Below are 15,972 nucleotides of genomic sequence, written 5' to 3' on the forward strand. Positions count from 1 at the left end.
AGGTGCTGGAGCCCCAAGACCGCCTCCCCAGGCCCACGTCCAGTGGGAGGTCCTCAGAACCCTTGAGAACTGGGCCCAGGCACGGCGAGTCTGACATCTTGGAGCTAACAGCGACAAAGCTGTTCCTGGCAGTCTTTAGGAGCCAGTCACAGTATTTTTGTTGTTGTGGGTCTTCAAGCATTGCTTGGGGGGCTTGTTCGTGACAAGTTGGGTGAGCCAGAGGCTGTGGCACCAAGTGGAGGAGCAGCCCTGACCCCTTGACATAAACCATGAGGGACCAAGGCCACCTCACAGAAGGCCTTTGACAGAGACTTTGGACTTAACTGCCAGGTGAGATGGTTGGGTTTCCCAGGACTTTTACTGGGCCCTATCTGGGAACCCGCCACCTGCACAGGACCCCCTGGGGATCCCTGGAGGCTTTTCAAAGCCCAGCGTGACACAGTGCAGTCGTGTCGTCAGAAGTTGCCTTTGCAGTTCAGAAAGCGAGCTGTAGATTATAAGCCACCCAGTGCCATGATGTCGACCAGTGCTGGTGGAACACAGTCAGTTTTATGAGAAACCGCAGTGACGTTTTACTGCCAAAATTCTGATGGCTGGCTGCAGTCTAGAATTATTCAAGTAGGCAGAGAAATACTTCATTGTGTTCTTTTTATCAGTGTTACAGCATCCATTTTTTTCCTATCAAAAAAATGTAAAATATAACCACATTATTGTAGCTCTGTTTGGGCATCTCCTCACTTTTAAAAGAGTTAAGAATTTCAACAAGAACCTCCCCCAAAGTTGGAAGTGGCCCTGGCCCTCCGGACCTGGAGGGCTGTTTTCCTTCACCTCTCTGGGCCTCACTTTGCACAGCTGTAAAGTGGGCCAATGCCCGTGTCCACGGGGGCTGCAAAGATCAGACACAATCGTGTGTTTAGAGTGTCTGGCATGAGCTCCCTAGACCAGCAGCCCCCAAACTTTTTGGCACCGGAGACCAGTTTCATGGAAGACAATTTTTCCACAGACCAGCGGGGGGTGGGGGGGAAATGGTTTCGAGATGATTCAAACATATGACATTTATTGTGCTGTCAAGCCTCTCTGCTAATGATAATCTGTATTTGCAGCCGCTCCCCAGCGCTAGCATCACTGCCTCAGCTCCACCTCAGATCATCAGGCATTAGATTCTCATAAGGAGCCGCAACCTAGATCCCTCGCATGCGCAGTTTACAGTAGGGTCCTCACTCCTATGAGAATCTTTGTTTTTTTGTTTTGTTTTGTTTTGTTTTTTGAGATGGAGTCTTGCTCTGTCACCTGGACTAGAGTGCTGTGGCCTCAACCTAGCTCACTGCAACCTCAAACTCCCGGGCTCAAGCGATTCTCCTGCATCAGCCTTCCGAATAGCTGGGACTACAGGCATGCACCACCATGCCCAGCTAATTTTTCTATTTTTAGTAGAGACGGGGTCTCACTCTTACTCAGGCTGGTCTTGAACTGCTGAGCTCAAGCCATCCTCCCACCTCAGCCTCCCAGAGTCCTAGGATTACAGGTGTGAGCCGCCGTGCCCTGCCAATCTAATGCCACTGCTGATGTGAGAGGAGGCAGATCTCAGGCCGTGATGCAGTGATGGGGAGCGGCTGTAAATACAGATGAAGCTTTGCTTACTCACCCACTGCCACTTACCTCCTGCTGTGCAGCCCAGTTCCTAACAGGCCACCAACCAGTACCGGTCCACAGCCCGGGAGTTGGGGACCACAGCCCTAGACCATACATTGTGTCTTGAGGCCCAATGGGGGGGCCCCAGGCTGGACACAAACACCACAGAGAGCCACCCCTCCAGCCCCCTGCCGGGAAGAAAGGATAAAGAAGACCAAGAAATCATCTGGTTTATTCTTAAGCACAGACAGGCCCCAGCCTGCCTCCCCTTTGTACAAACAGTGCCCCCTTATCCAGAGAAGAAAATGGGGCCATTGTTTCTGCACTGAGGGGTCACTGTTTGATGCCAGGCACGCAGGCAGCGCCACCCTGAGGGCCGGGATGGCCGCTGACCTTTCTGGGCTGCAATTGGCTCTGCCCCTTGGCGGTTCCAGTTCCTGGCGAGACAATTCCCTGAGTGAGGAGGCTGGGGAACAACTGCCCACCAGGCTGGGCATGGAAGGCACAAGGGTTCTTTCCCTGGTTTGACAAAAAGCAAAGCGCCCTGATGTCCTGGGCCAAAGACAGTGTAGAAACAAGGAATTAAAAAATAGATTCTCTAGGCTGTATAAAAATGAGATAGCTGCTTGCTACAAAAGCTAGGCCCGGAGGTGGGGGCCCCTGGTTCCCTTCAGGGCCCACAGACCCATCCTATTCCTGCGGGGGCTCCCGGAGTATGTCAGGCACTGGTGACAAACAGGGAACAAGACTGACAAAAATCCCTGTCCTCACCGAGCTTACACTCTGACAGTAAGATGGTAAGAAGTTCCATAAAGAAAATAAAATGGCGTGATGGCAGGGGTGGGGAGGGAGAAGGGCCTGAGAAGATGACATCTGAGCAAAAACCTGGGTGACAGGGAACCAATCATGAGTATGTAGGGGAAGAGCATTCTACAATAGGCAGAGGTAACAGCCAGTGCAAAGGCCCTGAGGCAGGATGGACCCATCAGGAAATGCCATCAGGGGTGCATGCATTTTCCTGGGCAGCCTGGTTGTGTCACCTGCCTGCTCTTCCTTCTGGGTGAAAGGTTCGGGGAAGAGCAGTTAGGGAAAAGAGATCTAGGATTAAAAATCTGTCTTCATCTAACCAACATAAAATGGCATCATGTTGGAGGCTCCCAAATCTGGTCTGGGATACAGACGTAAGGAAAAGCTTCAGCCCTGACATGGGGGCTGCTTTAGGAAAAATAAGAAAAGGGCAGAAAACAACTCAAATAATGTGGAACTTGATATCACCTGCCTCCACCAGAGGTGGGCGGGGGGAGCTCTCAAATTCAGATCCTTCAGGGCCCGGACAGATAACCTAAGAGAAGTGAGGGACCAGTTGAAACTCACTCCGGCTCAAGGGGTACCCTAGACTCAGATCCAACCAAGCATGCCCAGTCTTGCCAGAAAGCCAGATTTTTGTGTAAGCATTGCCAGTTTTTCAACAAGGATGATTGATTGCAACTTTAAAAAAAAAAAAAGACAACTTTAAAAAAAAAAAAAATCTGTCTGGGTTAAACATCTGCATTTGGCCTGTAGGCCTGTTTGAAAACTTTGACTTTTCACCTTGTTTTGATGCTTGGACAGGATTATGGCTCTGCCACAGGGTCCCCTCCAGAACATTGGTGACCCCTGAGGACACCCACAGCAGTGGCCTTCTGTCTCCATTCTGGAATCTGTGCTCTGCGATCACACTGTGGTCCCAAACACCGCAGGCTGGAGCTGGTCCCTGTCCCCCTCTTCCCCAGTGCTGTTGGCAAGGGGTGGACCAGGCCCACCGGGGAGTGGGTGGCTGGAGTCATTGGATGGCAGGGGTCCCAGGCGCTCAGCCTCAGCCAGGGAAGCCAGCAGCCTGGCCAGGGGCAGCCGGCAGCGACAGATGTCCTGCAGCAGCTCAGCCCGGGGCTGCAACTGCTTGACGAGTTCATCCCTCTGATGCACAGTGGCCTGCAGGCTGTGGACAGTAGCCTCAGAGGTCAGCAGCTGCTCCCGGAGAGTGGCAATCTCGCTGGCAGGAAGGCAAGATGGGGTGATTACAATACTGGGCATCAGAGGGTCTGCGCCTCCCAGCTCCTGACTCTCCTGAGGCTCCCCGTAACCTCTGGGATAAAATCCATACTCCTCACCACTGCCTCAGGGTCTTCCCTTATTATTGGATTCAATGTTTATACCTCCCCTAAATTCATATGTTGAAGCCTGAACCTCCAATGGGAAGGTATTTGGAGATGCGGCCTTTGGGAGGTAATTAGGGTTAGATGAGGTCATCAGGTTGGGGCTGCCATGATGGGATGAGTGCCTTTATAAGAAGAGATACCAAAGAACTCGCTGGCTCTCTCTGCCATGTGAGGACACAGTGAGAATGTGGCAGCCCCCAAGCCATGAAGAGAGCCCTCACCATAACCCGACCATGCTGGTACCCTGCTCCCAGACTTCAGCCTCCAAAACTGTAAGAAATAAATCTCTGTTGTATAAGCCACCCATTTTAGCAACCTGAACTAAGACAGCCCTCATCACTCCCCCTCACTCTTCCTGCGGTTCCCTCTGCCCCAACATCTTTTCCCATTTGTTGTTCCTCCTCCAGGAAACCTTCCCTTGGGGACCCCTCAGGTCTCTGTGTGTCCCTCCATAAAAGCCCTTCACTACCCACGTTGTAACCACCCCGTGATGTGTCTGTCTCCCACTAGACTGTGAACTCCCTATGGGCAGGGCTGTGTAGGTCTTACCGATGTGCTGCGGTACCGGCACAGTGCCTGGCACAAAGTAGATGCTCCGTAAAGATGAATGAATGCATCCTATTAGCTCTGAATTAATCATTTCCCGCCTGGGCCCCAGCTCCTCCCTCCTCTCTGGGTGCTTGTCTCATCCCCTTCAATCCTCAGCTGCCAGAGGGACTCTTCAAAAATGCTGATATGATCCCATCCTCCCCTGCTCAAGAACCTGCTGTGGCTCCCAATGCCTATGACAGGTGGTCAGTCGTCCCTGCGCCACTCAGTACCAGCTGATTCTGCCTGTGGGGCAGTGGGCCCTCTTTGAAGTTAGAGATCTACACTTGTGTCACATCTCTCAACTTTACATACTGATGACTAATTCGAGATTTTTGGTGTTTTTTTTTTTTCAATCCCATCAGCAGTCCAACTTCCGCATGCATGCACACCGTTCCCCCTGCCCTTGCTCGCTTTCCAATCTCGGCTCCGCCTCCGCCCACCTCCTCGGAGAAGTCCGCCTGGCCCTCCCCGGGCCTCACCGGTCCTTGGCGCGGCCCAGCTCGTCCAGCGCGGCGCGCAGCAGCTGGTCGTGGCGGGCCAGGCGTTCGGCCTGGGCGTGCACCGTGCGCTCCGCCGCGTCCAGCCGTGCCTCCAGCTCCGCCGCGCGCCGGTGAACCGCCGCCAGGTGTGCGTTCGCCTCCCGGATTTGCAGGGCGGGAGGCGCCGACATGGCCCCTGCACCGGTCCAGGCCGGGCCACGCCCCCGGGCCGCCCGGAACCGGCACTGGCCCCGCCCCCGGACGGGCCCCGCCCGTCAGGACCTCGCCGCGATTGGCCGCAGCCCCTGCTGGACTCCGCCCCCAGGGCTGGCTGGTACGCTCCTCCAACCCAAACACTCTCATTGGTTCCGACATCTTGAAACTCCGCCCTTGAGCCCGGTCTAACTCCAAGATTGGCCAAAGTCTTGACAGACCACGCCCCCCATGTCCTGTGGCTCGTCCAGCTCAGGCTCTGGAAATGGGATTGGTCACACCTTCGAGACAGGCCCCACCCTACCCTACTTAAACCGAACAGCAGGATTAGTCCGGATCCTACAAAACAACAAGCCTGACCACGCCCCCCGAACCGGCTGCCTGTCACGGGCAGCCTCAGGGACGGCCACGCCCCTGAGACACTCCCATAGCCCCGGATTGGTCAAATCTCTTTCAGTCCGGTGTTGGCCACGCCCCCAAGCCAAGAGTCTACCTACTTCATCCTTCCCAGGACTTAGCTGCAGATTGGACGTAGGCCATGTCCCGCTAAGGTCCTAGCACTGGGATTGGTCACGTTCCTGATAAGCCCCGCCCCTGGCCTTGGCCTCGCCCCAAAATAGTCGCAGGCGATTCAGACTCCAGTTTAAAGACTGAATACAGGCCGCAGGCGGTGGCTCATGCCTGTAATCCTAGCACTCTGGGTGCCCAAGGAGGGAGGATCACTCAAGGTCAGGAGTTCAAGACCAGCCTGAGCAAGAGTGAGACCCCCCCAACCCCCCCTACTAAAAATAGAAAGAAATTACCTGGATAACTAAAAATATGTAGAAAAAATTAGCCGGGCTTGGTGGCGCATGCCTGTAGTCCCAGCTACTTGGGAGGCTGAGGCAGAAGGATTGCTTGAGCCTGGGAGTTTGAGGTTGCTGTGAGCTAGGCTGATGCCACGGCACTCTAGCCACTCTAGCCCGGGCAACAGAGCGAGACTCTGACAGAGCCTCTGTCTCAAAAAAAAAAAAAAAACACTGGATACAGGACATGACCACAGCCCCATACGGATTCTGGGGCTGGGAGTGGCCACCTCCCCGCCATGCCCCGCCCCGCCCCATAATTACGTCTATCCTATCATACGTCTATCCTATCAAGTGGAGTCCTGCTTCGCGCCCTAGCCTGCACCTGCATGTGGGTCTAGCACCTGCCGCCACAGACTCGCCCCTCGATGAGGGCCCACCTGCGGTAGTCAAACCATCCCTAACCTAGGACCCCCTGAACTGGGACTACCGAAACCTGTCTTCACTAATCGCGGTCCGCCTCAGTTTCCCCCTGGGGGAATCGACCTGGGGGTGTGGTGCACGTGCTGCTGTCTTAAGGCAGGCCCGCCCGGGCGCGTGCGCACAACACGTGTCCGTGTCCGCAGCACTCAATAAAGTTGCACACTTGTTGCCGGCCCGTCAGCCCGGGAGGCTGCGCGCGCCGCCCCGGAAGCCTCGCGAGAGCCGGGGGCCGCTGCCCTTGGGCTCGTGGAGCTGGTGGGGGTCTGCTGTGCGGCGCTTGGTGGAGTGAGCTACCATGGCGCAGAGGCTCCTTCGTCAGTACTGGGACATCCCCGAAGGCACAGACTGCCACCGCAAAGCCTACGCCAGTGCCAGTATCGGCGGCGCCGCCGGTGAGCGCCGGCCGGGCTCCGAGGGTAGAGGGCGGAGGGCGCAGGGAGGTCATGGGGTCACTGGGGGCTGTCCGAGTGGGTCATGGGGGGCCGGGAATCTCGCGGGGTGACACGTGGTAGTCATCGGGCTGTCTGGGACAGCCAGGGGGGTGCTCCTGTGTGAGACGTGTTCTGGGGGAGTCCAGCAGGGTTGGGGGGCACCGGGAGGTCATGTTGCATGTGACGAACTGGTCACTGGATTCGCCTTGAGCAGCTCCTGGGTGCTGGAATCTGGGGGAAGGCGTGAAGGGATTATTGATGAAGCCGGCACTTTGGGAGGCCGAAGCGGGAGGATCACTTGAGGCCAGGAGTTCGAGACCAGCCTGGGCAACATAGTGAGACACCATCTCTGCAAAAGATAGAAAAATTAGCCAGGCGTGGTGGCCCGCGTCTGTAGTCCCCGCTAGTGGGGAGGCTGAGGAGGTCCAGGAGTTGGAGGCTGCAGTGAGCTATGGTGGTGTCACTGCACTCTAGCCCTGGTAACAGGGAAGCTGTGGAGCAGATGGACCATAGGCGAAGTCGAAGGAGCTAGAGGTAAGTAACTTTGAGGTTCGGGGGGTCATTGGTCATTATTGGGATGTCTGGTGGGGGGGTCTGAGAAGCTTGAGAAAGTTTGGGGGTAGATTGAGGTCTTTCTAGGATCAAAGTGCGAGTAGTCAGGGACATCTGACACTTTTATTGGAGCCACGAGAGGGGTCCTATAAGGGTAGCCTTGTGGGGTCATGAGAGGACCCACAACCCTGGCATCCTCCTGTAGGGGAGACCCCAGACTATCACCCCTTCCAGCCTGAGCGTTTCACAGACATGGTCTCCTTGAATTCTCAGTCTCCCTGAGAAGTAGATGTGATGGTTCGGGTCACCTCCATCTCCCCAGCTTTGAATGGGGCATTCTTGGGAAGGTCTCAGATGTGTGTTGAGGTCCAGCAGGTCTGCGGGGAGCACTTTTAGAGCCTCGGGGGGCTGGGTAGGGTTGGGGGTCACTCTAGGGGGAAATTATTCTGGCTGATTCTTAAAGGGAGACACGGACATTAGCGAATAGCTGGCAAAACTTTTTAGTGGGTCATGGTTGTATTTTGGGGGAAATTAAAGCAGGAGGAAATTACCTGAGGTACACACAGGGCCTCCAGGGCAGTTTTGAGAGGTGGATGGTTTAGGGCTGTAGTCCCCAATGCCTGGGCCAATTGTCTTCCATGAAATCAGTCTCTGGTGCCAAAAAGCTTGGGGACTGCTGGTTTAGGGGGTTTTGAAAATGAGAAAGACATGACTGTTGGCATTTGTGAGGGAGAGCGTGTGGTTGTGCTCATGCATGAACACAGCATAGGCATGGGCTGAGGTCTCGGGAGGCCACTGGGGGAGACTGAGCTTGTCTCAGGATGGGGTCCCCGGGGAGCTGGCTAGAGGTTCTTGGAGGGGCTGGGGTGGGAACTTTTGACAGAGGTGCCATATTGGGGAGTGTTGGAGGGCTCCAGATTTGGGGGTGGTCGGGGGCTTCTGTGAGCTCTCCAGTGTGCCCAGGGGTCTTCCAGGGCAACCCTTTGTGCCTGTGTTCCTCACTATCCACAAATTTTTCACTGGCCAACTCCACTCAGCGAACAGGACTTGGCTTGAACATGCTTCTGGGTCCTTCCCTTGCTGCTCCACCCTGCTTCATTTCGGGCCTCTCCTCACTCCTCATCTGAGGGAGATAACTTGTTTCATGTCTGGCTTCCTTGAGATGGGACCCTGGACGGCAGGAAGACTGTGCTCAGCAGAGCCCAGCACTTTGTGGGCATGCAATAACTGGGAATGAATGAGTGAATGAATGGAGGGGGCGTCTTGTGGGCACACAGTAACTGAGTGAATGAATTAATGAGGTGCCTTGTGAGCAAACAGAAACTTTGTGAATGAATGAATGAACCAGTGAGGCACCTTGTGGGTACATAGTAACTGAACGAATGGATAGGTGAATGGCAGTAACTGAATGAATGAATGCACACACATGGTATCTGGAAGTTCACTGTGGGAGGCTCAGAGGGAGCCGGCAATAGGAGAGCAGGGGGATGGGGGCCTCTTGGAGGATGTTCGGGGGCTCCTGGAGGGATGGGGCATGGGGGTCACTGTTGGATGGCTGCTGGGGAAGAGTCGGGGAGGGGGAGTCGTTGACAACTATGGGGTAATAAGGGGGTCCCAAGTCATCTGCTCCCAGTTCAAGGTTTGGAGGGGACGTGGGGGTGGGGGCACTTACGGTATCAGGTTGGTCTGTGAGCTGGGGGACTCTTGGCCAGGATTGCTGGTGTATGGGGGTGGGATCAATGTTTTTCCCTAGGGGCCACTCCATGACAGGATTCAGAGCCATCACTGAGTCTCGTCAGGGGGTGAGAGGGTTATAAGACCCTCATGGCTGGCCCAGCCCTGGATTGGGACTTATCAGGTCCCAGGAGGGGCGGGGATCCCCTCTGAATAAGAATCTTTAGGCAGAGCGAGGCGGCTCATGTCTGTAATCCCGGCACTTTGAGAGGCCGAGGCTGGAGGATCACTTGAGGCCAGGAGTTCAAGACCAGCCTGGGCAACATAGTGAGACCCCATCTCTGCAAAAGATAGAAAAATTAGCTGGGTGTGGTGGTGTGCATCTGTAGTCCCAGCTACTGGGGAGGCTGAGGTGGGAGGATCACTTGAGCCCAAGAGTTGGAGGCTGCAGTGAGCTATGATCGTGCCACTGCTCTCCAGCCCAGGTGACAGAGCAAGACCCTGTCTCTAAAAAAGGTAAAAACAATCTTTACAAGCTGGTGGGGGTGTGTGTGTGTGAGCTGAGGTGTGACTGAAGATGGGGGCTGCTGGGCAGGTGGCAGGGATTGGGGAAAGCCCTGGACCAGACTCTAATCCCTGACCCTGGATGTGGCAGCCCCAGTCCTGCCCCAGCCCCCAGACTTGGCACTTAGCTCCCTCCACCTTTCTGAGCGGGCATCCTAGGGTCTGGTGTGGGGTCAGGAGAAACAAGACCCGCAAAGCAACTTTCTTCCCCATACCCCTGGACCCTGGTTTCCCCATCTGTGCAGGGAGGGAGCAGTCTTGGCACCCCGCAGGGTAGCTCTGAAGATTGACCCACTGCCAGATGTACAAAGTCCCCCAGTGGCTGTGAGCTGAATCAGAGCTGGGGCTGGGGGCAGGAGGGAGGCACTGCCATGCCCAGGATGTCCCTGGGATCTTGTGAAGCTGGGGGACTGGGGCAGAGCATGGGCTCTGGTCAGACCCTCCTGACTCCCAGGCTAGCTGAGCTGGGTGACCTCTCTGAGGTCCCCTGGGGCCCTGAGGAGGAGGAGGAGGAGAGGCGACGGCTGCCCTTGTCGCCCATCCAGAGCGGTCTGTTCTGTCTGGGATGAGCTGGCCTCTGGAGCTCCCTGCCAGCAGCTGGGCCGAGTTGGGGTCTGTAGGGAGAGAGAGGGTGCTTGTCTGCCCTGAGCTGTGTCAGCTGGAGGATGCGAGAACCCCGGGCTTCAGGCTGCCCGTCCATTATTTGGGGGGCTGATGAAGCCAGGGGGCCAGGAGGAGCAGCGGGGGAGGCCACTCAAGGGCCTGCCTGGCCTCTCCCAGCTCCCAGCAGGGCCGGTGGGCCAGGGTGGGACCTCTGTCCTCACCACCCATCTGGCACTGGGTTCCCGGCCCTGCCCCTGCCCGGGCCCCTCTGGCAACGAAGCCAGTGTCAGGGGCAGACGGCTGACCAGGGTGGCTGAGCGGGTATGGGCGGCAGCCAAGCAGCCAGGTGTGCGGAACAGGCCCTGGCTGAGCTGCGCACACAGAGGGGGCTCAGGAGTGGCAGGAGGAGGCACGTCACCAGCCCTGGGCAGAGCCAGGGAGGGAAGTGGCGTCTCTGCCAAGGGGATTAGGCTGCAGAGCCCGGGCCCCTCAGGAGAATGGAGCCTTTGATGGGAGTTGAGACCTGGGTGCCAGGGCCTATGGGTGACACCGCCAGGTCATAGACAGTCCTCCACCTAAGGGCCAGCGAGGGTGACAGGGACCTGGCAGGCGATATGCAGGCGCGGGCACTGGGCAAGCTGAAACTGTCTCCAAGCAAGGCAGGGACTCCTGGGGGCGAGGGAGGACGTCAGGGGCTTCCCCGGCTTGGGAGCCGCCCCCCCCCCATTTCACATCCAGCTCTGCCACCCAGCAGCTGGGGGCCCTGGGCAAAGAGGGTGCTGCTGGAAGGCACGGGGGGTGGAATGTGAGGACCAGGGAGAGAGCGCCCAGCGAGGGCTCAGCCAGCTCAGAGTCTGAGCAGCCTCTGTCCCCTCTGTCTTGTAGGCCTGGTGGTCTCTGCCTACAGCCTCTCGCTCTGGCCCACGGGCACCGTCCTCGAGGGAGCGGCCAAGGCCGGGCGGTACACGTTCACTGCAGGTGAGCCAGCGGGGTGGGCTGGCTGGGGGCTCTCCTGGCACCATCCCGGCCCTCAGGGCATGTTCCATGGCTCCTGGCCAGTGTCCACAGTCTTAAGCCACCAGGGAGAGTCAGATGTTCCTTTTTCAGGGACACATGCCAGGCTGGGAGTGGTCCCAGGAGACCCAGCTGCAGGGCCGGGGGCAGGATGCTCGGGCGGGGTGTCCGACTCCATCCAGACTGGAGGCTTCTGCCCCCCCGCCCGCTGGCAGTGACCTTTGACTCCGATTCTACCCTGCAGCCGCCATCGGAGCCATGTTTGGCCTTGCCTCCTGTGTCAGCGCCCAGGTCCGAGAGAAACCCGACGACCCCCTGAACTACTTCATCGGAGGCTGTGCTGGAGGCCTAACCCTAGGAGTGCGCAGTGAGTGGGCGCCCCAGCCCCACCTTTTCCCACTGGCCCCTACCCTCTCTGTTCCATCCTGGCAAGGACCCAAGCAGAGCCCGGGTGCATGGGATGCTGCTCTCGTTAACACCAGGGCCCCCTTTGGCACTCAGCACAGCACACCAGGCTCTGAACGACCTGCCCCAACTCCTTCCCATCCTCCCCACCGCTCTCTCTCCCATCCTCACTCTGCTCCAGCCACATGGGCCTCCTGTCTGTGCCTCCCACACACCAGGCGCGGTCCTGCCCCAGGGCCTTTGCACGAGCTGTGCCCTCTGCGTGGATCTTTCTTCCCCCAGATGTCAGTGTGGCCTCACTGTTCCAACCACTCTGAGTATGATCCAGCCCCTCTCCCCATCTCTACCCTCCCCACTTCTCTCTGCCACACCTCGTCAGGGAACACAGGTCTCCGCCCATCTCCACCCCTTGTCTGGGAGTACAGAGAGGAGGTGCTGGTCATTGTACTGCTGTTGCACTCAGAGCCTTTCAGGGGAGCTACTCTCACGACCCCCAGTTTACAGATGCGGGAACTGAGGCTCAGGGAGGGACTTGACTGGCCCACAGTCACCCGGGAACAAGTGGCTTTCTCTGCAGCCAGAAGAGGGGGCAGTCCTGGAGGGAACTGGGGCCACCTTGCCACAGGGGAGCCCATCTGGCTCAGGGGGCAGTCCCCCGTGGGCCCAGGCTCCATGGTCACTGTTGCCTGTGTCCCTGGTCCACTGAGACTCGTGCCCTTGGAGCCTCGGGGCCGGCAGGAGGACTCCTGCGTATTGCCCGCACTGGCCTGGCATGCTGCAAGTGCTCCATGGCAGAATCCAGCCAGGCAGAGAGGGCGGGCGCCAGGGAGGAGGCCCCATCCCTCTGCCACTTCACCAAGGCCTTGGGATGCCCTGCGCCTGCCCGGCTGCCACCTGGAACTGGCTGCAGGTTGGGGGCAGTTTGAGGTCATGGCTTGACACGCAACCTGGCCCTGGCTGGGACGGCCCCTGCCCCTGTCTGCAATGGGTGTGAGACCCTGCGGGTCCTGGTGGATGGGACATGCCTGCTTCCTCCTCCGGCCCCAGGGCTCCAGGGCAGGACAACCGAGCAAGTGGGGGCAGCTCTCTGCTCACTGGTTCAGACAGGTGCATGGCCAGGCCCTGGCACCCCACCTTTCCAGAGCCCGGAGCCAGGGGCAGTACGGAGTCCCTCTCACCTTGGGGGTGGTCAGTGTGTGGCCAGAGAGAGGAGCCGACAGCCTGGACTCCTGCTGCACGGGGACCAGGGCTCAGGCCTCCCTCTGTGCCTCAGTTTCCACATTTCCAGAGACCAGTGCTGGTCCTGTGTTTGTGGGAGGATCGAGTGACTTACTCCCAGAAGTAAAGGGGACGTCCTCTTGGGGTTCTCAGTGCAGCTCCCAGGGTGGCTGCCGGCTGGGGCATGGAGCCCCCACTCCATGGCTGATGTCCGGTCCCCACTCTCGCAGCTCACAACTACGGGATCGGCACCGCCGCCTGCGTGTACATGGGCACAGTGGCCGCCCTGGTCAAGATGGGCCAGCTGGAGGGATGGGAGGTGTTTGCGAAACCCAAGGTGTGAGCCTGCTGTCTGCCGGGGCCTCGGCAGGTCCAGATGCATCTAGAAATAAACTGCTTGTGTATGTGTGTGAGTGTCCCGGAGGGCTTGGTGGCAGGGGCATGCCAGCCAGCGAGGGAGGTGTGGGAGGCTTGGGGCGGATCAGGGAGGGAATGAGGAAAGGAGATAAGATAAGGTCCCACACGCGCCTGCCTGCCGCCTGGCCAAGGACACCAGCCTGGCCCTGCCAAGCCAGGAGTGTGGCAGGCTGGGGACAGAGGGAGCCCAGGAGGGGCGCTTGGCCGGGATGCACCCTGGTCTTGGTGCTGCACCAGTTCCCGGGGCAGGGTGGGGGCCTGCAAGTGGCCGCCAGTGATGGAAACTGGGCCCCGCCACCCACAGCCCCTCCCTCAGCTCCGGCCACGGTCGCTCTGCAGGTCACTGCCATCCCTTCTCTGGGCCTGCCCCCAAAGCCAACAGCCTGTGGAAAACACGCCCCGGCAGCGTCTCCAGGTTCCTGGGCATTGGAGCGGAGAGCCCTGGACACGCCGGCCCAGGAGCCTCGTCCCCATCCAGCAGGTCCCCGGGCAGAGCGGGGCAGCACCCGCTGTGATCCGTGCCTGGTGCCCATCGGGCCCTGTGGTTTAGGCGGCCCTGGAATGCCAGCGCTGCCTGGGGCTCTTTCCAGAACTGGCTCCGCACATCCTGGCAGTGAGAGCCTGGCGCGTGCCCACATGCCATGGTGACAGGCCGGAAGCTAGCACAGTGTGGGCCCCACCCAAGGGAGCACAGCTCGAGCCCTCCTGTCCCCCTCACCTGTGTCCGTCCTGGCCTTCCCTTCCCTCCTCTCAAGCCCACCCTTGGCGCCTAGACATGGCCAAGCACCAGACTCCACTTTTAGTCTCACTTTGTTTCTCATCCACCCAGGGTGACACCCAGCCAGTTGTCGAGCAGCTAAACGTGACGGTGAGCAGAGCCTGGAGCAAGGCCACACTGCAGGGATGGGTCCCACTTTGTTTTTCTTGCTCCTGTGCAGCAAGTCCAGGTCCTTCCTCCAGCCCTGGCCCCCCCACCCCACGCAGTGGGCCTAGACACCGGCTCGGAGTCACGTCCAGGGCTGTGTGTCTGAGCCTGGGCTTGGGGCTCCCTGAGGAGGGACAGGGACCCCCATCACAGGCTAGGGGTGGGGCTGGAAGCCCGTCCAAGCCCTGTGACAGCTTTGGATGAAGGGAAGGCTCAGGGTTTGCAACCAGCACTTGGTTTCTTCCCTGGCACAGTGTCCTCAGGTGACAGCAGCATCAAAGCCTCCGCTTTCCCACCTGGCATGGGAGTAACTTCCCCCCCCCACAAGCTCCCAGGTGTTCCATGAAGGATGATTCTACCTCCTGCAGGTGCCCTGTCTGCTCTGGGGCCCCAGTGGCTCCTGCACCCGCCTGCTGTGTCTCCGTGGCCGGCAGGGGACACCGCCCATCCGGTTCAGCCCAGCGTTGGCAGCTTTGTGGTAGCCACGGAGGAGTCCGATTCTGTCCCTCCTCCCACTGCAGGCCACTGTCTGTCCTCTCACCTCCTTTCCTTTGCCTCCATCCTGTGCGAGACAGCCAGGAGGTGACAGGGTCCAAAAGGGGGCAGCACAGCCCATATCCCCAGCCTGGGACAGACTGAGGGCCGGAAGGGAAGGGACCTGTCCAGAGCCCCCCAGCGGTTGCCCTTGGCCCTGTACCACTGCAGCTTCTAGAACTGGGTCTGCCCAGGCCTCTGCCTCCTGCAAGCCCAAACCCCAGGCCAGATCTCAGCCCCTTTCACAGATGGGCACACCAAGGCCAAGGGAGGAGGCAGGGAAATTAAGAGCCAGCAAGCCCCCTCCCACCTTCCAGCCTCAGGGTACCCACTGTGTTCAAGAGAGCCGGAGGCTCAGACCAGGGGCTGTGCTCACCACCCACCCAGCCCATTCTGGGCCGACCGCCAGTGTTGGAGCCTGCCAGGCCCCCTGCCTGCAGCCCCAGCCCCCCAGAGTGGGGCAGGAGGGGGCGGCTGCCTGCTGTGCTCCAGGGAGCCCCAAACTCAGGCCCCCATGCCCATAAACATTTACTGGGTTGTGAGGGGCTGACATCATTCCTGCCCCACACGGGCCCCCTCAGGGAGGGCCCAGTCCAGAACATCCACCTCTGCCTGGCAGCCCCCTGTGGACAGTGGAAGACCCTGCTGGAATTTGCCTGGAGCTTGATGTAGCCCCTCCCAGCCCCAAGCAGTCGGGGCTGGAACAGGGGGGAGCAGGGCCTCCCTGGGGGGCAAGGAGGGCTTCCCAGAGGAGGCAACGTGGAAGGGAGGGCTGTGCCTAAGGGGGAGCGCGTGGGACAGAGGATGCATTGAGGAGGCCTGGTGGGGAGAGGGCAGCCATCAGGGGCCTCCGAGTGGCCCAGGGCAGGTGTCTGGGGGCTGTGGAGCACACACTCCCCAAGAAACCCAGCCCTGAAGACACGTCCCCTCGGGACCAAGACTGCAGGAAGGCAGGCCCTGTCCCTCCAGGGTCTCCATGCTCTTTGTGAGCCAAGACAAAGTTAGCAAGACAAAAAGGAGGGGAACAACCACTGAGCCCTTCCCACCTGCCAGGGTGGCCAGATTGTCATTACTGACTCGCCTGTGTGCACTGTGTTAGGTGCATTAGTCCTGTCCTGCAGGTAGGGAAACTGAGGCCCGAGGAGGAGATTTCCCAGGCCCTGGCACAGAGCAGACACTAAAGGAAGCATTACTTGTCTTGCTATTATTAGCTGTTGTTTGGAAACAACATGTCCATTGTTCTTTGAAAGACTT

At 58.8% G+C, this 15,972-nt stretch overlaps 2 protein-coding genes across 2 annotated transcripts; one reads left to right on the plus strand and one right to left on the minus strand.

Annotated features, from left to right (window-relative positions):
- Positions 1 to 1,846: 1,846 nt before the first annotated feature.
- VMAC (vimentin type intermediate filament associated coiled-coil protein) lies at positions 1,847 to 5,118 on the minus strand. Its single transcript, XM_045548882.1, has 2 exons — positions 4,901 to 5,118; positions 1,847 to 3,664 (listed from the first exon to the last, which is right to left on the minus strand). Exons 1-2 carry the CDS (start codon positions 5,089 to 5,091, stop codon positions 3,346 to 3,348), a joined length of 510 nt encoding a protein of 169 aa, XP_045404838.1. The 5' UTR covers positions 5,092 to 5,118; the 3' UTR covers positions 1,847 to 3,345.
- Positions 5,119 to 6,564: 1,446 nt separating this feature from the next.
- Positions 6,565 to 13,250, plus strand: NDUFA11 (NADH:ubiquinone oxidoreductase subunit A11). The gene is made up of 4 exons (XM_045548890.1): positions 6,565 to 6,773; positions 11,091 to 11,183; positions 11,464 to 11,586; positions 13,073 to 13,250. Exons 1-4 carry the CDS (start codon positions 6,677 to 6,679, stop codon positions 13,183 to 13,185), a joined length of 426 nt encoding a protein of 141 aa, XP_045404846.1. The 5' UTR covers positions 6,565 to 6,676; the 3' UTR covers positions 13,186 to 13,250.
- Positions 13,251 to 15,972: the final 2,722 nt, after the last annotated feature.

This window comes from Lemur catta, chromosome 1 (assembly GCF_020740605.2).
Source record: "Lemur catta isolate mLemCat1 chromosome 1, mLemCat1.pri, whole genome shotgun sequence".
NCBI lineage: Eukaryota > Metazoa > Chordata > Mammalia > Primates > Lemuridae > Lemur > Lemur catta.

Excerpts from the sequence above, each read along its gene's own strand:
- NDUFA11 (XM_045548890.1), top strand. The coding sequence starts at position 6,677 with ATGGCGCAGAGGCTCCTTCGTCAGTACTGGGACATCCCCGAAGGCACA. Across the intron at positions 6,774-11,090 it reads CAGTATCGGCGGCGCCGCCG|GCCTGGTGGTCTCTGCCTAC; the intron begins GTGAGCGCCGGC and ends TCTGTCTTGTAG. Across the intron at positions 11,587-13,072 it reads CCTAACCCTAGGAGTGCGCA|CTCACAACTACGGGATCGGC; the intron begins GTGAGTGGGCGC and ends CCACTCTCGCAG.
- VMAC (XM_045548882.1), bottom strand. The coding sequence starts at position 5,091 with ATGTCGGCGCCTCCCGCCCTGCAAATCCGGGAGGCGAACGCACACCTG. Across the intron at positions 3,665-4,900 it reads CTGGGCCGCGCCAAGGACCG|CGAGATTGCCACTCTCCGGG; the intron begins GTGAGGCCCGGG and ends CCTTCCTGCCAG.